The sequence below is a fragment of the Octopus bimaculoides genome, chromosome 4 (genome assembly GCF_046866305.1).
Source record: "Octopus bimaculoides isolate indiv1 chromosome 4, ASM4686630v1, whole genome shotgun sequence".
NCBI lineage: Eukaryota > Metazoa > Mollusca > Cephalopoda > Octopoda > Octopodidae > Octopus > Octopus bimaculoides.
In genome coordinates this window covers 59,076,795-59,097,794 of record NC_142931.1, presented here as the reverse complement: position 1 = coordinate 59,097,794, position 21,000 = coordinate 59,076,795, and the positions used below count along the sequence as shown (strand labels likewise).

The 21,000-nt window shown below is 35.2% G+C and overlaps 1 protein-coding gene across 1 annotated transcript in view; it reads left to right on the top strand.

Moving 5' to 3' along the window:
- Positions 1–3,912: 3,912 nt before the first annotated feature.
- LOC106877354 (uncharacterized) overlaps positions 3,913–21,000 on the top strand; it is a 62,914-nt gene continuing 45,826 nt past the window's right edge. The window contains exon 1 of the mRNA XM_014926240.3: positions 3,913–6,770. Coding sequence (XP_014781726.1) covers positions 5,358–6,770 — 1,413 coding nt within the window. The 5' untranslated portion in view covers positions 3,913–5,357. The remainder of the gene's footprint in view (positions 6,771–21,000) is intronic.

Genomic DNA, 21,000 nt, shown 5'->3' with positions numbered 1-21,000 from the left:
CCGAAGCAGAAATATGTGTAAGTTAATGTGTAAGTGGCTGAGCACTCCACAGATACGCGTACCCTTAACGTAATTCTCAGGGAGATTCAGCGTGTCACAGAATGTGATAAGGCTTGTCCTTTGAAATACAGGTACTACTCATTTTTGCCAGCTGAGTAGACTGGAGCAACATGAAATAGAGTGTCTAGCTCAAGGACACAACACGTCGCCGGGAATTCAACTCACAATCTTACGATCCGAATACTCTAACCATAAACCACGCGCCTTCATACGACGAATAATACTCCAGTTGAAAAGATCTATCAAGATATCTGCTGATAATTAGGGAATGTATCAAGTAACAGGTGATATTCCTTCATACCTGAAGTTAAATTCAATCTACTAAAATATTCCTATGATATGCGCAGGCGTGGCTATGTGGTTGAGAAACTTGCCTCCGAACCATGCGGTTTGGGTTTTGGTCGTATTGCGCAGCACCTTGCACAAACGTCTTCTATTATAGCACTGGGCCAAGGACATATTAAGTATGTCTACCTGCTGGAAATAACAGTCAAATAACAGAGTCAATGATATCTTTGCAAATTATTTTTTCGTGAATTATTTGCTCCGCGTGTATATATATATATATATATATATATATATAAACACACACACACACACACACACCAAAAGGATTAAAAGTTTGTCCCGGGCCATAGGCTCATGAAGCTAATTTCCCGGATTCTGTGGCGTAATTTCCTCCCTCCTGGATAGAACGATGGAACGCGGGTCCGCGTCCTGGTTACTCATTTTTGTCAGCTGAGTGGACTGGAGCAACGTGAAATAAAGTATTTTGGTAAAGAAAACAATGCATCACCTTCTCAAGGAATCGAAATCACAACCTTACACATATGTTTATGTGTATTTGTGTTTTTTCCAATCACCACTTAACAACTGGTGTTGGTTAGTTGACGTGCTTGTAACTTAGCGGTTCGGCAAAAAGATATCTATAGAATAAGTAATAGGCTTAAAAAAAAGGTAAGTACTGGGATCGATCTTTCGACTAAAATCTTGAAGCCGGTGCTTGAGCATGGTCATAATGCAATCACTGAAACATAAAAGTAAAATGCTAAAAATATTATGTTATGTTTAAACTTCCATGAAAAGAAAAAATATACAGAGCAACTTCGGTTCTCGAACGTCGAACAAATCGATTTTCGAAAAGAAAATTCGAGATGAAAATGCCTTGGTTATCGAACAAAATTTCGGTTCTCGAACAACGTTGCCGAACCGAGTTAACTCGAAAGGAATCAATTCTGAGTCGACTGCCGTGTTGTATACATTCGTGTGCTGTGCTTTTCTTTTCCAATTTTATTGTACTGCGCCTTTTTTACTTTTCATTAGCCCGTAGCCATGACTCCAAAGAAAGCTAGCAGTGATACTGGTAAAGGAAAAGTTGAGAGAAAAATAACTGATGTGAAGAAAGAAATCATCGCAAAACACGAAAATGGCGTTCGTGTGTCAGATCACGCTGTGCAGTACGGTATGCCTAAATCGACAATATCTACTATTCTAAAAAATAAGGAAGTGATAAAAGCAGCTGATGTTGCAAAAGGAGTGACTATTATTAATAAACAAAGACCGAAGATACTCGAAGTGGAAAAGTTATTGCTTATTTTTTATAAATGAGAAACAGCAGTTGACAGTATAAGTGAAGCATTTATTTGTGAGAAAGCATTCGAAATTTATAATGGTCTAGTAAAAAAAAACCCTGGTACAAGTGCTGAAAGTGATACTTTTAAATTCAAAGCTAATAGAGGCTGGTTCGAGATATTTAAGAAAAGTGAAATACACAATGTAATTAGGCATAGCGAGGTGGCTGAGAAATTTGTGATTGTGTTTAGTGACTTGATAAAGGAAGGAGGTTATCTTCCCCAACAGGTTTTTGATGAGGATGAAACAGGATTATTTTGGAAACAAATGCCAAATAGGACCTATGTTATTAAGGAGGAAAGAGCGTTGCCAGGGCACAAGCCAATGAAAGATAGACTCACTCTTTTGCTATGCGGCAACGCAAGTGGCGATTTCAAGGTCAAGCCATTGCTTGTTTACCATTCCGATAGTCCGAGGGTTTTCAAAAGAAACAATGTTATGAAGAGTTATGTGGCGAGCTAGTACAAAGGTTTGGGTAACCAAATAATTTTTTATTGAGTGGATTCATGAAGTTTTTGCTCCGAGTGTTAAAAAAACATCTGCAAAAAAAAATAAACTTGCCATAGAAATGCCTTCTCGTGTTTGACAATGCTCCCGCTCACCATCCAGGAGTGTGACTTAGTTGAAGAGTTTGATTTTATTCAGGTCAAATACCTGCCACCTAACACAACTCCTCTAATACAACCAATGGACCAATAGGTCATTGTAAACTTTTAAAAAAATTACACAAAAGCTCTATTTCGAAAGTGCTTTCAAGTCACTAATGACACTCAGTTAATTCTCTGAGAATTTTTGAAAAATCATTTCAATATCCTGAAATGCGTTAATCTTATTGATAATGCATGGAACCAACTGAGTTACAGAACCATGAATTCAGTACGGAGGAAACTTTGGCCAGACTGTGTACTGCTGCTTTTGAGGAAATTGCTACTGTTGATGATATTGTCTCTATGGGAAAAACTATGGGCTTGGATGTCGACAGTGAAGATATTGAAGAGCTGGTGGAAGACCACCGTACTGAGGTTACCACCGAAGAGCTCGTACACCTTCAAAATGAGCAGCAAAAGACTTCGGCTGAAGAAATGTCTTCTCAGGAGGAGGAAGAAAAGGAGAATGTCCCAAGTTCTTTAATCAAATAAATTTGTGCTAAATGGGGTGATGTACAAAATTTTGTGGAAAAATATCACCCTGATACAGTGGTAACAAATAGAATAGTAAACCTTTTTAATGACAATGCCACATCTCATTTTAGAAAAAAATTACAACATAAGCAAAAACAATTAACATTGGACAGATTTTTACTGAAAGAAAAAAGAAAAGAAACCCCAGAGAAAGATTTATCTCAGCCAAAGAGAAGGGAAGAAACCCCCCAAAAGACAGTTACCAGAAGTCTTTATGGAAGGGGTCGCTAAGAAATAACACACTTTTGTGTTATTTACAGTTTGAATAAACGTTTTTATACCAAAATATATAGTGTAAGCATTTATCTGGTGCTTGGAAACGAATTAATTTCTTTTACATTAATTGTAATGGGATAAAATAATTCGGTTCTCGAACAATTCGGCTTTAGAACCTCGAGAACCGAGGTTGCTTTCTATAAATAATCGCTATCAATTCCAAGTAAAATACAAGAGTTTGAGATAAGCAAAATTTGATTTAGTAAGAAAGTTCTTCGCAGATTACGCTGAAATATTCACAAAGTTACAAGTATATATAACCTACAGATAATGCATATCTTGTTCTCAAGAACATTAACAGAGAAAATTTAGTGCTCACAGCATATAACTTTTCATTATTACATATGCAATATATGCAAGTGTAAAATGAATTTTCACGCTTGAGAAGACGCGATTTTTGCCATAGTACATGGAAAAATTGTTAATCCTCAATTTCATGTCCGTTTAATACATTTTATTCTTTCCTTTTCTGAATTAAAAGAAAGATTAGAAGAATGGCATCATTCCTGCAGAATATTTTCAGGGTCTTTTAGGCTGATTAAAGGAAGAAAGGAAGTTATCCCCTCTATCCGTGAAATGGACCCAATGCTCACACCTCAAGGTTCAAGTGGTAAACTGGATGATGGATTATGTCTAACTCTACCACAAAAGCAAAAAGAAAAAAAAAAGGAAAGATAAAATTGAACTTTATAAAAGGTTTTTTTTATGGTAGTCATATTTATTATTTTCATTGTGGAAGTCTGAACGTGTTATCATTGGTTCAGGTTCAATGACAGAAGTTGGTTTTGGATAAGATCCATGGTGTTCGGATGCTGAAGGTTACAAGCATAAGCACCCGCTCCTGTGAGCTGAGAAACAGATGAACGCCGTCTCCCAGCGTACCTCACTCATGTCCAGTGAGAATCAACCTACCATCTTACACATGGGATTAAGGAAAAAGCAACTCACTAAATGTTTTGGCTGCGAAACAAAAAACAGAAATAACCGAGGGATATAAACAACGCATACAGTAACCACATCACCACCTGGTTACCTTATTCACAGAGCTTGTTTTGTTTTTCATTTTAAGTATATCAATGACAACTACATACACATATACGCTAATACACACACACACGCAAAAATTGTTTTTTTGGCTATCAATATCTGTAACAAGCGTGATTTTACACCATGGTAGGTAATACATAAAGCTTTTTCTTTTCCGTAGAAGACTAAGTCGTATAAATCGATAGAAATGAAACAAAAAGAAAGATACGTAACATTATCTTAGACTGAGAGAATGAATGAAAGAACTACACGTGCCCGCCAACATTAATTCGAGTGGGAATTTTATAAAAGAAAAAGAAAAAGTAGGTAACCACGGCGGGAGACTGACTGTCAGCCAGACAAGGCGCTCTGTTCGGGTCCCAGAATGCAGCATAGTTGTAATGTCTGCGCAACCGCACTCACGCTCTATACGTTAAGGCTATTCTGTTGCTCTGTAGTCGTCGCCTTCTCCACTATCCCTTACACAGTACAACTTTTTCACCTCTTCTCTCATTTCTTCATTCTGTTATCCTTGGTGTTTTCGCTATACCATTCGACTCCCACACTATCCATCGTCTATTATTCTTTACTCTTTCTATCCAACACTCTGACAACGAACTGTTCGCTTTTACTTTATATACTACCTTTGTCTTTCACTCTTTCCCTTGTTTTTTTTTGTTTTGTTTTCCATCATTTATTTAAATATCTCATGTCTTTTTTCTTCTCTTCTGCAGCTATTTTAAACATATCTTATTTTCTATTTCTAATTTTTTTATTTCCTTAGTATTAAGTTTTTTTTTTTTTTACTCAGCCCTCGCACTTGCTTTCTCACGCGTTTCATACACATCCATGTAGGCTGGCCTATAGAAAACAGCACATTCACGGAGGCCAGTTCACAAAGCAGACAGTCCGATCGCCAAATTTTAATTCCTTTCAGGAGATAAAGAATTGCAAAACTAAGTACGATTCCCAAAATTTCTTTGTTGTCGTTCAAAAATACAAGGACTTGCAGAATCAACACTGTTTTTATTCTCTTTCTTTTTTCTCTTCTTCCGTCATTGTTCACCTACGCATATATGATGAGTTAGGAAGGTAAATGGTTGGACCAGTGATTTTTGACGTAAAGGAAACTTTTTTTATTCCCTCAAACTGGCACAGAAACGAGCGTCTGACCCAGGCAAAATGCTGGGTATAAAGTTTAAAGATGTCATTTTGGAGACAATTGACCAATTACGGAAAAGGAAAGCTCGCCCAGATTTAGATCGCATTAGCAACATGCTACAACGCAAACATGGGATAAGCTTTGAAGATACAGAAGCCATCCTAGAAAAATTGGTGGACAGTGAAGTGGTTTTCAAAGTTGATTACAAGGGCAGCACAAGTTATAGGAATGCGGCCAAGTGGCGAATCAATCATATCGGCGGACAAGTTCATAATTCAAACCAATCCAATCAAAAGATTCGCGCCCTTGGACAACAACCTAGTAACAATTCAACTTCTACTACCGATGTGATGAATGTTTCAGAAAGTGTCGTCAGTCCTGGTAACCGAAAAAATTCATCGAACAGATCTCATGTCACTGTGGTTGACACCGAAGAACTAAACCCAACTTCTACTACAAGTAGTGATAGCCACCTGGATAAAACTGCAAGTAATTATCAATGTTCGGAAAATGAAGCCGGTAGTAGAGGAACTAAAAAAACAAACGTTAATGTTACTACAACAGCAACAATATTAACAACTTCACCACCCTGCTACACTTCAACACTGTCAACAAGAAATTCAAGAAAAGAACAGGCTTCGTCGAAAACGACGAATACCAACGTGAAGAGGAATACAGAAAACTGGCAATGTAAAGAGAATAGGTTGACGGAAACAACCGCATTCACCGGCACACAAAATGGGAAGGAAAGTGAATGGGATAAAAAATTACTTATAAACGATAATTCCTCTGGTGATGCTGTTATGACTGATACTTTTACGGAAAATGACAGTAACAACAACGAAAACAATGACAACAATAGTAATGAGAGGCACTCTTCTTGCACACTTTCCGCTAGACAGACAGTACATAGTAAAAATATGAATAACACGTTAATATCACGAATAGTCAACAATTATAAAGCCGATAGCAACAACAACAATGCTAATGGTAATGACAAAAATGGAATTAGCAGTAGTAGTGATGTTGAGGATTGTAATGGAGGTGGCGGTGGTGATGATATTAACACTAGCTGTAATAAATTCAAAAAAGCTATTGGAACATCGCATTTTCCGAGCAGCGCTGAACTAGTTCATGACGCTCTCTCCAAGTTAAAATCTTCTTTGTCGTCTTGTGTCACAGTTACGACAGCTGGCGAAACAGACACGTCCAAGTCATCTCCGTCCATCGGCTCTTGTCAAGGACGTCGTGAAAATAGGCAACAGTCAGCTGTCCTCAGTAAACTTGGTCATCCCTGCAGAGAGAAGCAACTACAAAACAAGGTTTCTTTATTTACTACTAATGCGCAACCCCGTGGCAATAGAATGACCAAAACAGCTACTCCTGTCGCACCTGTCTTGGCTCGAAGAGGCCGTCCTGTTTCTAAAAGAAAGGTAGGGTAACTACTTGTGAATTTGTTTATTCAGTTTGTTTTGCCTAATTATTCAATTTGCCAATCTCATGTTTTTCTTTCAGGTTCATGTAATTTCAATGACAGTTTTGCGCATTTAGCACGCACTTAATGTACATTTGCACACATACATAAGAACCATGTACATTTCTGAAATTGATTACTTACTCTCCCCCCCCCCTCTCTCTCTCTCACACACACATGTATACATGCACAAATGTATACAAAAATATTTCTAAACTGCTTGCACACATATGAAGGCTATATGAAAGTTCAACGCGGTCGGTAGACTTGCTAGAAATAACAACCAAATCCTCTTAAATCACGCCTTACACTTTTAAATGGGAAGGACACATAACGTAGTTTTAGATGCACTAAGGATAAGAATAGATGGTCACGGTTGGAATGATTTTCATCGTAGGTCTGTTCGATTAGGGTTGACAAGGGGTGGGGCTAGATAACACCCGCACACATAGACATACATATACTTATAAAAATGATTGTATACATGATCACTCAGTCTTTACACACATTTCTGAAACAAGTTTCGTAACATAGTGTATGCAGTAAACTGATCCTCCGTTGGTTTCGACGATAAGCAAGCAATCAGTTGTTCTGTCAACCGAACTACATTATCACTGAATTAGTGTGTGACTGACCAAGTATTCCATAGATACTTCATGTTATCCCCAGTCAGAAACAGTGTGACAAAGCTGACCCTTTGAATCATCGGTGTAATCCATCCGAGCTTACAGTTTTCCGCTCTCTCGAGATCGTTTCGATTTGAACTACCGCTACCAAGGTTCTTGAAAATTTCCACACAGATGCAGTTTTTCATACCAATTTCGAAAATTACAAATCATTTTTTTAAAAGAAATTAAGAATGGAAAAAGTTGCGAAATTTTCAGTAAAATTGAAAGAAAGGGTTGAAACCAAAAAGCTTCTCTGTTTCAATTCATTCGCAAAGCTCAAGTTGCTATGCAGTGAGTTCGAACCTGTGGCTTAATTACGGAGCGATCCTCTTAACCACTGCGTCATACATATACACATGCGCAAATACATTTGAGTCTCAGATATGTAATAAAGTGAGTTGGAAAACTTCAATTAACAGATATTATTCTTGCAATAAGTAGAAAGAAACTCCCTCCAAGGTTATTTAAAATCTTTAAACAACAAGCATTTGATGTTTTCTAATTTTTTCTTTCTTAATATTGCACATTACACAACTACTTCGTTTAATGTCTACCGCACTCGCCTTGTAAATTGTTCTTTAGATCGAGCAGACACTTTTCTATCACTTTCTGTAAATATATCAGACTACATTCTCTGATATATTTTTAAGGCAGTGGAGTGTGATTTGAGGGCGATTTAGATTGGTTCATACATACCATCTAAACTTCTTTTTTGGATAGTATATTCCGGAAAACTATCCAATGTACTCTTTATATCTAGCAAATCGCGCGACACAACACTACCATTATACTAGGAGTCTCATTTTTTAGACGGAGTGTGTAAATTAGAATTGGCTGTTATTGCTAGCAGATCGAACGACCACTTAGAGACTCCCTCTTTGGCTCGCACTCACCTTGAGGTGTATGTGTGTGTGTGTGTGTGTGTGTGTGTGTGTTCTCCTTCATTAGCACCACATTCGTCGTACCCAACATCTGCTGATTATGAGCCGAGTGGAACTTTTCACGTCTGCTTCGTAGTCACACAAACACATACATTGATTAATATGGCAAACCAATAACTGCTGTTGCCAGTGACTTTTGTTTTCCTTTTTTTTTGCGAGCTTATGTACGAGTTGTTATGCAAGAATGACGCGTTCTCGTCTTCATAAAATCAATGAATATTATTACCTTTGCAGACTAGACCCGCCAAGTGCTAGAAATTGCGGCTAAATCTCCCTCAAATCATACCTCTTACCTTGGAAAAAGGAATGACAAATTGGATAAAATCCCTGATATATAAAAAGACATGATGGTCATGGCGGGAATGTCTTTGATCATGTGTCTTATCGATCGAGTCGTACCTAGGACTAAACAAAAAGAAAACATACAGGGATCCTCTATGTGATCGCTCGTCATACTAGAAATAGCAGCCACATGTCCCTTTAATCTTACTCTGTCGTCTCAAAAAAGGGAGCACGAGTTTATTTTTTTTAAATGCTGTTTGGTGATGGCTGCATTGCCTATCGTCATAGATCTCTTCGGTCAGGACTAATTTGGTATAAAAAACGAAAAGGTTATGGCATTAACAATTATTATTGTTTAGTTTAAAAATTAAGTTTGAGGATAAATACTGGATGTGTGTGTGTGGGTGTATATTTCCCTCCCCACATTTATGGTTATTTATTTATATGTCTATTCCATAGGCGTCTATATAAATTTGTTCAGCATGCAAACGAGTGAGTCTGCTCTATTCCTTTTAATTTAAACACTGTAGGTTCTCTTTTTCGGGGTTTTTTTTTTATTAAAAAAAAAAAATTTTATTGCTCTCCATGACTAACAATTAAGAAAAACAGAAAAGTCAGCCTCCAAAATTTAATTAATTTGTCTTTCTCACTTTGGATGTAATTTTACATTAATTATTTCTTGATTCACTACATTTTGTAAGTGATTGCTTTACTACTTGCTTTTCATACAGCAGGCGACCGTGGATATTCCTTCATATTTTTTTAAAGATAACTTCTGTTCGTGTTCGTTCACACACACACACACACTTCTCTAAGATCTGCATTAACCGTTAGACTATGCTGCTGAGGTCTAATAATATCAAAACATGTCTGAAGTTGTCATTTTATAGTATTAGATTTTTTAAAACTGATTTTAATTCTCTAAGTCGTCTCCCATGCATTTCTTGACCTAAATTAGTCATTAAGAAAATAACTGGTTCTTCATTAGTCATTGCACGGTGATCGCTTATAAGCTTTAAGCTTATAAAATACTATTATTATTTACAGAATTGTAAAAATTGATGCTGCTTACCAAAAACCATCGCATACAATATATATATATATATATATTGTCAGTAGTTCATATATCCAAGAAAGAAGCACACTCTAAAGCATGAAAACAGTAATGTAATTTTTAGGAAGTTAAAAATTACGACTTGTGATCATTTTTATGGCTGACTGTTGGGTCACCTATACTGTTAAGCACTTTATAGGTGCATAACCAATGATCACTCTATGACCAACCATAAATTTTAACTTCCTAATATATATATGTATATGGAAAGGGGAAACTGAAAGCTGATAAAGCTACAAATAAGTGTAAATATTGGGTTAAAATACACTTGGGATAAAGAGTTGAAAGCTACCTATTAGACTTGAACCTGCATCTTCAGTAGACATGACAGATGTTCTACCATTGGACCAAAGCAATCCTTCCAATTTCTCCTTTCATTTTAGAAACCTTGTTTTAATCCTCAAGAATTGCTTGTTGTTGGCAACGTAAGAATTTAGAAGCCATGAGAGAATGTGAACTAATTCATGTTTTGAAATGGTGAAACTTGAAGCAGATGATGTTATAAATAATACATAGTAGAAGATACTGTCCAAGATGCTTTATAATGGAACTGACTTGAAACCCAAGTGTTTGTATAGCAAACTTATTAACCATTCAGCTGTCTACAGTTTAAAGATGAATATCCTGTAATAATTCTATTAAGGCACTTTTCTGTTATACAATATTTCTCTGGTATACAATAAAATTTGCTTTGACATATTTGTCCTCTGGTACCATACTGAAATCTCAGTTAAGATTGTTTTGCATACATCATTCAAGTGGACATTAAAATGATGATGATGATGTTTCTATACTTCACCCCTTATCTGACTTTGCTTATTTTCCTTTTAATTTTGAAATTTACTACCAGCCAAAAATCAATTGATTGTGCAGGCTTGTATTTGACTGAACTTTTTCGATTTTTTTTTCTTCTAATTATGATGTTTTAAATACACAGATGTGCTTTTATATTATTGATTCTATTCAAATTTCTTTATTCTTTGTATTTAGTTTGGATCAATAATGCTAAGTCCATTAAGATTTCAAAACCTTCTTGGCCTTACCTTTTGAATGAAATGGGGCTGTTGCTGTGTTTTTGTAGCAGGTAGCAAGGAAACAATCATCATCATCATCATTGTTTTAACGTCCACTTTTTCATGCTGGCATAGGTTGGATGGCATTTATTAAGGTAAATTTTCAATAGCTCAGTGCCCTTCCTGTTGCCAACCCTCACCTGTTTCCAGGCAAGGTAATATTTTCCCCATGTCCTGAAATGTTCTCACAGAAAATTGGAAATGAAAGACAATGCTTGAATGACAGACTCATTTACAGCTAGCATGCAATGTCAAGGCAAGGAGAGAGAAACACACACATATATATGATGGGCTTCTTTCAATTTCCATCTACCAAATTTACTCACAATGCTTTAGTCAACCTGAACCTATACTAGAAGATGCTTGTGGTGCTATGCAGTGAGACAACATAAAACCATGTAGTTTGAAAGCAAACTTCTTAACCACACAACTATGCCTGCACCTAGTCTTGACATTCTACAACACAGCTACATTGTATGACATTTTGACAAGTCACTAAAGCAGTACACATACAAGAAACCAGATCTACCCAACCTTTCAACTGAAGAAACTGAGTAAGGTAACTCTAATTCCCTGCCATCATACCTCAGACATGAATAATAATACAATGATAATAAAATATAGATTTTAAATTTTGGCACAAAGCCAGCAAATTCGGAGGAGGGGCCTAGTCGATTAAATCAACCATAGTGTTCAACTGGTACTTATTTTACCAACCCTGAAAGGATGAAAGGCAAACTCAGCCTTGGTGGAATTTGAACTCAAACATAAAGATGAATGAAATGCCACTAAGCATTTTGCCATGCATGCTAATGATTCTGTCAGATCACTGCCTTACAATAAGTATATATTAATTATAGAAAGTATACAGCGTAATGTAATGTATTGTAGTACTAACTAGAGAAATCTGTTATAATAATATGAAATGGTCCTGCTACGCCATCATAGTAGTTGATGTCATTTACATTAGTGTTCAATGTTTCATCTGCTTACATTCTGTTCATTAGCATTTTAATCTCTCTACACACACATGTGAAGGCATAGCTGTGTGGTTACCAAATTCATATCGCATCCATCTGGTTTCAGGTTTGGTTTTGCAGTGTGACATCTTCGGCAAATGTTTTCTACTAGTATCACCTCAGATCAATCTATGCCTTATCAGTGAAATTGACAAACAGAAACCAAAAGGAGCCTATTGGTTGTGTGTGTGTTTGTGAGTATGTGTTGTAAATGTCAGTTCGACATGACGTCATAAATAATACTGTCTGAGCATAAAATAGGGACATTGAGACATTATTTACATTTTCCTGTAAACAATATCCCATAATTTGGTAGACGTGTAATGGCCACTGGAATGAAAAATACCTTATTTGTGAAACAAAGAGATAAAATAACGAATCCACACAACTTAGATTAGCTACATACGCATTTCGGGATTAAAGTAAAGTTATATTTACTTACTTATTTCACCTCATCAGTGCAGCATTTCAAATATAAATTTGAGAGTGTTAGAATTAAATATGTATGCAATCCAGTGTCATCGTATAACTGATATTTAACCAGGACTGGATTCGTTATGTTTTCTCTTTGCCTACGTAAAAAAAAAGTGTGTTACTGTCTGGGAGATATTTATGGTAGCAGAATGGTATTTTAACTGCTATTTCTAAATTCGGTACATGGCAAAGCAATTAGCTGACCCCTGATTATAATTATGCTTATAATTATAGAATATTTGTATAATGTTACTCAAAAAGGTTATTTTAATGTACCGAACTACTTGGTAAAATTATTAATTAATTAATTGATTAATTAATTAATTTTACCCTTTTATTATTATTGATATATATATATATATATGGATATATATATATATGTATGTATGTATGTATGTATGTATATATATATGTATGTATGTATGTATATATGTATATATGTATGTATGTATGTATATATGTATATGTATATATGTATGTATGTATGTATATATGTATGTATATATGTATGTATGTATGTATATATATATGTATGTATGTATGTATATATGTATATATGTATGTATGTATATATGTATGTATGTATATATGTATGTATATATATTATGCATATATATATGTATGTATATATATATGTATGTATATATGTATATATATATATACATATATATATAGAGAGAGAGAGAGAGAGACACACACACACGCACGTGTGTGTCTTTTTTGTGTCTATGTTTGTCCCCCACAACCATTCGACAACTGGTGTTGGTGTGTTTATGTCCCCATAACTTAACAGTTTAACAGCTGAGACTGATAGAATAAGAACCAAGCTTAGAAAGGAAATAGGTACTGGGGTTGATATTAGTTCGACTAAAATTCCTCAAGCTAGTGCCCTATCATGGCTGCAGTCTAGTGAGTGGAACATGTAAAAGATTAAAAGATAATGTATATATATATATATAATAATTGGCCCTTTTCATCTATGCAGACGGTCAATTTATCTTAGAGGCCACTTAATTGAACATATCAGGGGCTCCTTTTCTTGCAGTTTCTTTCATGGCTGATTCTTCCTATGATTGAAGCGCAGCTTCTGTCACAGTACTTGCATACCAAGAGGGTGGCTCAGCGCTCTAAACAAACAAGTTGAGAAGCGAAGCAGTTCCTTCCTTCACCACAGTCCTCCAAGGAAGCAACATACATACACACACACTAGTATTGGCAGAATTATTGAGACTATGGATAAAATAATTTATCTCTTCTCTGCACTCTGAGTTCAAGTCATGCTGAGTTCACTTTTATTCTTCCTCTCTTTGGAGCCAATAAATAACATATCAGTTGATGTTTCTCCTACTTTCTCACTTCATGTTTCTCTCTCTCTCTCTCTCTCTCTCTCTCTCTCTCTCTCTCTCTCTCTCTCTCAAAGAAATCAGCTGTTGTTAGTCCTGGTGATGAGACTTTGCTAGACTTAGATACTTAGTGCTATTTTAAGGTAAATAGTATCTAATGAGTTCTGCAGCATGAGCCCATTAAATTAATTCAATTATATATTGGTGGGGATGACACCTCACATCCTTGGTACTACATCTGAGCACAGGAGCATGCATATAATGTATATTGCTATATGCAAATGCAATAAGTAATATAAATTTTAATTCTACTTTGTGTAACTTTACTTCTGTTTCCCTTTATATATATATACTAGCAGAAATACCCGGCTTTGCCCGGGTTAAAGAGAATAATGAAATCTAAAAACGCCGTCTAGACTACGCAACCCTCAACTGTTAGTAGCTACGATACCATATTTCTACATTAATAACTCTCCAATCCATGCCAGCATGGAACATAGACATTAAGTGGAATGCCAGTCTCTCATCTAGGAGGGCCTTGAAATCAATGTTACCAACTGGGGAATATGCGTGTCGCAGTGATAATAAAAAGACCCAAAGGAGGTCTGCAACGAAATAATTTTACTCAACACTTTGCAAGTGAATCAGTGGAGGCAAAGATGCGTCTCATTTACTTGACAATTTATGCACCACATTGCAGAAATCCCAATGTAAGTATATCTGAAAGGGTAGTCTTACACCGTTGTACCGTTGAATTACAAATAATGCTCATCTGTAATGTTCGGGTTAAAATTTCATCAACATCAAAAATATATGAATTTTCATGGGAGTTATGGCCGTTATACATAGAATATAATTTCCAAATTTCATAAAGACCCGTTCAGTACTTTTGACATAGTTTTGGATAAGAAAACAAATGACTAATGTGTGTGTTTGTGTGTGATGGGTGTATATATGTATAGATATCTGTATACATGTATATATATGTATATATGTGTACATATTACATGTACATCTATATATATATACATCTACACATATGTATACATATACATGTATGCATATAGATCTATATCTCTATATATCTATGCATATACGTGTACATATACATGTATATGTATACATATACATCTCTTTCTCTCTCTTTCTCTCTTTCTCTCTCTCTGAAAGTATCTGTAATTACAGTATCGAAATGTGATTGTTTCAGTTTGTGGAATAACGTGTACATATACATCTATATGTATACATCTACATCTCTCTCTCTCTCTCTCTCTTTCTTTCTCTCTCTCTCTTTCTCTCTCTCTCTGAAAGTATCTGTCATTACAGTATCAAAATGTGATTGTTTCAGTTATTAGAATAGTTTCATTTTTAAAGTGAAAGTATTTGACATGAGTGTTTTTGTTTCACTTTTGACACGTAATACTTAAATAGTGGAGGCGATATAATGTTGCCGTGGGCTCGAACTCTGCAAGAAGTTAAAATTTTTTTGACTAAAACACAACTGGAACCCTAAGTAAGGCATCTGTAAAATTTGAATGAAATTGGTTGCGTAGTTCTCGAGTTTTAGGGATTCACACAGACAGACAGACACACATTCTCATTTTTATATATATAGATATATATACACTCTCTCTTTCCTTTGCTGAGCGTCCAATAACACTATCCGTATCACGTCCTCACTTTGTTGTTTTTTTGTTATTGTTTTTTGAACTTATATATATATATATATATGTCATTCCATTTCAATGAAAATATTATTCCTTAAAAAAACAATGGGAAATGTGTGTATGTGTTTGGATGTGTGTATGTTCGACCTAGTAAGTGTATGGATTGATAGAACATGTTTAGATTGTCAAATAATAGTAACCAACCTTAGAAAAGAAAGGAAAAAAAGACTAATGGCGAGTAAGACAAATCCACAAACTGTTAACTACTCATAATAAACTGATCAGCAAAAGTACACACACTTATACACATTCATGTATACTATTTAAAAGCACCCTATTTGACATTAACTAAAATATCATTATATGTAACGGACAGTGTGACTTCAAGTAAAGTAGGTGCTTTTGACCCAAGCATGATTTACTGAAAAAGTTGAATAAGGATACCATCTTTAAATATTGTTAGAGACTGACTCTACAGATTCATGACTAGAGAAGTCTCAGATGAGTGGTTATACTAAAAAGCACTATTTGTGTATATATATATATGTATATATATATATATATATATATATATATATATATAAAATCTTCACACGGGTGCAGGCATGGCTGTGTGGTAAGAAGCTTGCTTTCCAATCACATGGTTTTAGGTCCAGTCCCACTGTATGACACGTTGGACAAACGTCTTCTATAGCCTTGGGCTGAATAAAGCCTTGTGAGTGGATTTGGTAGACAGAAACTGAAAAAAGTCTGTTTTGAATATATATATATATATATATATATATATATATATATATATATGTGTGTGTGTGTGTCTTTGTGTCTGTGTTTGTCACCCACCACTGCTTGACTACTGTATTAGTGTATTTGTGTCGCTGTAACTTAGCAGTTCAGTAAAATTGTTTGGTAGCATAAGTACCAGGCTTTAAAAAAAAAAATCCTGGGGCCAGTTTCTTTCACTAAAACTCTTTGAGGTGTTGCCCCAGCATGACCATAGTCAAATGACTGAAGCAAGTAAAAAGTAAAAGATAGATATGTATTTTTGTCCGTTAGAGCAATGAGGGCCATCTAGTTTTCATTGAGATGACTAATGACTTGCACTGTGACTTCCTTTAAAATGAAGAAGAGTTGCATGCTGTCAATCTCCTTCTCTTTTGTATGACCATTTCAATCCAGTGGTAAGACCAGTTCAAGATGGCAATGGATGGCCCAAGATCTCTTACTTTTTCCTTATCTTGCTCTCTACACTCTACAATGTGTTGTTGCAGCTGCCATCCCCAATGTTGAACTGTAAATACTTCTTCTTCAGAGTCTACTGAATCCAATCTTCACATGCATAGGCTGGCAAGCCCTGATATGCTAATTAGTCCATACTTGGGACCCTGACAGGTGCTACTACTCTGAGCTGTGGGGGTGCATGGCTTAGTGGTTAGGGTGTTGGACTCATGATTGTACAATTGTGGTTTTGATTCCTAGACCGGGAGACACATTGTGTTTTTGAGCAAAACACTTCATTTAACATTGCTCCAGTCTAGGTGAGGAATATATATACCATGAAACTGGGAAAATGGCCCTTATGAATTGGTATGACTTGAGACGGTAACTTACCTACTACTCTGTGACCTGAGAATAATAGTGGCTAAGTTGAGTTTCCACACTCCTCAAAACTTGGAACTTCTGAACCAGGGTCTGATACAGTTTTAAGTTATACCCAGAACACTAACACAAATATACCATCACTACAGAGGTATCTTACTAGTTAGTAGGCAATGATTGGCAATTGCTGCAATACTCATGAGAAGACTTGAGTATTTCCCATACAACCTTTCTCAATTATATTTCATATGTATTATTGAAAAAGCATTGGCACAACTGTTTGATTACCAAAACATATCATGAAAGTACACAGAAGATATAAGCTTTTATGAGCACCATATATGGTTTAACAGTACTCCACAAAACAAATTGAATTATCTCAGGGCAGATATCATTATATCTGCATTGAGATAATTCAAGCTGTCTTTTTTCAAAATTGTGGATCAGTTTTCTAACTTTCTGGTTGGATTACATTTGACTTAGCATTAACTGAATGCAATGCATAAACAATAAAACAGAATAAGAAAAGGGCTTATGGTTCTGTTTAAAAGAGCAGGACTTTCCTTAACAGTGCTACTGTGCAAGTTGTTGATTTTTTTTCCGAACATTTACTCAATGAACAATAATTGACAGATTATGGAGCTCAGGTATAAGTCTTCAGCTAAAACCCTTAAGTCTCCAAAGTCTATATAGGATAAATAACAAGTAAATTCATGAATAGATATAATATGCATAATCTTTCATTTTAAAATGAGGCCAGAAAAAATATGACTTAACTGTTGTGTTATGTTTGGAGGAGGTGGGTGTATTGAAGAAATCCATTATTTCTTATGACTTGAATTTGGGTATAATAGTTTGTAGAGTCTCTTGCTCATTTTGTATAGTCTGTGACCAAAATCTGAGGATGTACTTGCTGGTATGCAGGCAGTTCCAAAAGTTTTGCTAGGTGCTAGGCTTCAGTGAGCTCTTCAGAATAAGCTACTTTTCTGCATTACAGAGAACAGCACCTTCTGCTATTGTTGGTGTGATGTTTGCATATTTTCGCTTGATGGAATGGTTGACAGACCTCTCTTTTAAATCCCAGATGTAACTGTAGAACTTTGTGAGGTTGTGTTTATATTAGTTTCTGAAGCGGGAGGTATAATTGTTATATCTTGCTTTAAGTTGCTTTGTGTAATCCTTACATACCTCTTAATGCAGGTGGTGTTTTCTGTATTTGTTGTTTTAAATAATACTTCATGTATTTTAATCTTGGTTTTACAAGTGCCATCCAGTGGGCACAGTTCTATATATCTCAACAAGAATGGCTGGTTTCTCAGTCTATTTGTGTGAAGCCAATATTTGAAATTGGGTGTGTAACTAAAACTAATCTTCAAATTGTGTCTATTTTTTATAGCTATGATTATCTGGGAAGTGTTTATTAATGTTAAGTTTTTTTACACATGTTAGTAGCAATGTATGTTGAACAGGAGAGATGTGGGTGAAGCAGATGATGCTCTGGCACCTATTTCTTCCTTTATGTGGTTCTGTACTATGAGTCTACATAATTTTGTCCTTAAAGCTGCTGATTTCAGAATGTCAAGCTAGGATTAATTCCAGCTTGACCAAGCTTTATGTACAACAGCAAATATATTACTTGTTGTTCATATTCTCTAGGAGGAGATTTTTTTTTTCCTGAGACTGTTTCTTCTGCGAAAGGTCTTCCTATGTCTGAATGTACATAAATGTGTTAAATATGATTGTACACATGTATATTTTATTCAATGCTACTTCATATGACTGTTAGTTATTAATTCCAGTTTGGTCAAACTTTATGCATGTCAGCAAATGCATGATTTGGAGTTCTTATATGTAAGAACAATCGTTCTTATGGGTTTTTGAAAGGTTGATTTGGTATTTGTAGTTGATGAAATACTTGAGTCCTACAATCCAATGATGTTATTCTCAGCTTAATGTGTTTTCACATATTTATCTGGAGAATTTCATTCTAAGACTATTTTCTCATCAAAAGACTTTCCCACAACCCAGCATACACAAACGTGTTATATATGACTGTACATACATATATGAATGTATGTTTTCATATATATATAAATATATATAAATATATATCTGTTCTGGTACACTTACAAAGGATTACAACTAAGATATAACAGTTTCAAACAAATGTTTACACCTTAAAGAATACATTAGAAAATGGCTTGTGAAGTTGTTTATAGCTAAAGCTAAAATAATTGACTATTATAAGACATTTTCATCAGGTACAATTTCCTGGAGACAATTATTCTGTATGTAAACACTAAATACTTCTTCCCCATGCTCTTCATTCCTAATTTACTCATATTCTATGAAGAAAGAAAAGAAGAAAAAATGCATATTCCGTGAATTTCCACCAGACTGTAATAATTCTTAATGAAATGTCCCACTTATAAAATGTTTAATTAATAAGTCACGAGTTATCATGTTGACAATTTCAGAAAAGAATAAAATAATGCTATACGTGATTTCCAATGATTTCCATGGAAAATTCCTCAATAACAATTAATTTGGATATTATTCAGTCTGTTTTTTGCATAATGAAGGCTAATTTCTATTTGTTGATTCTTTTTCAAGGAGCTTCATCATTTGGGTTGTCTTTTATCTTTTACATGTTTCAGTCATTAGACTGTGGCCATGCTGGGGCACAACCGTGAAGAATTTTTAGTTAAACAAATCAACCCTAGTACCTTTCTTTTCTTTGTTTTTTTTTTAAAGCCTGGTACTTATTTTATCAGTCTCTTTTGCTGAACTGCTAAGTTATAAGGAGATAAACACAACACCAGTTGTCAAGCAGTGGTAAGGAACATCCTCAGACACATGCATGCATGCACACAAATGCACATGCGCGCATGCATGCACACACACACAAGACAGGCTTCTTTCAGTTTCCGTCTACCAAATCCACTCACAAGGCTTTGGTTGAGCCAAAGCTATAGTTGAAGACACTTGCCTAAAGTGCCACACAGTAGGATTGAACCTGAAATCATGTGGTTAGGAAGCAAACTTCTAACCACAGAGATTTGCTTGGTATAAGTTTCTGAGAAACTTGTCTTTGTGGGTGATTTTTAAATGTCATAATAGACCACTTGTTAGTCCATCTAAGTTCTTTAACCCTGTTGGTGCCAACCTGCTTGGAACTACCCCCGGGTTCTATGATGCAAACTCTCTTTGAAAAGCTCTAAATGAGAATCTCTCATCAAAATTTCATGCTAAGTTATGCTCTAATCATCAGCTTAATAATGATAAAGATGTTTTAATAAATTCCTCATTAATAAACTCCTCATTATTTTCAAAATTAATGGAAATAAAGCCAGTGTATTTCAACAGAGGTTTGGTAACAAAAGGGTTATAATTAATTTTTAAATTGCCAAGAATTCCCATTTGCACTTTTAGCTGATTTTGTCAGGGATTCTGGGAGAGAATCCCTATCTGCAATGCATTATCCAACTATTGTATACAACATAATTACAACAGACCACACCAAACAAACTCCAAAATTGTATAATTGCCACATATATACAAATACAACATGTCCAGAAACTTGTAACCCTCACACTATTTGTCAACCGTTATCACCAAAAACTGCAATAAATGTGTAACAGAGTATACAAAACATATAAATTTCTTGTTATAAGTGTTGGACATTGAATGTGTAATGCAAATTTTTAGATATGCTATATTTATGAAGCAATCTGGTTATTTTGGAGTTAGTCTGGTATGGTCTATTATATTGATTAGTTTGATGACTGGATAATGTGTTGCTGTTTTTTTATTATATTATGTGATGTTACCTGTGATAAATAATTTACCTTGTACATATTTGTCTAAATGCAATAATGGGGCTCTGTAGCTCTCATTTTATTAATATGAATGTTTTAGATAGGATAAAATTTGTTGCCACTATTTAACTTCAGTTTTTACAGAAGTTACAGAGCCAAGTGTCTAAGTTGTTGATCATGCTAACTTTTCTCAA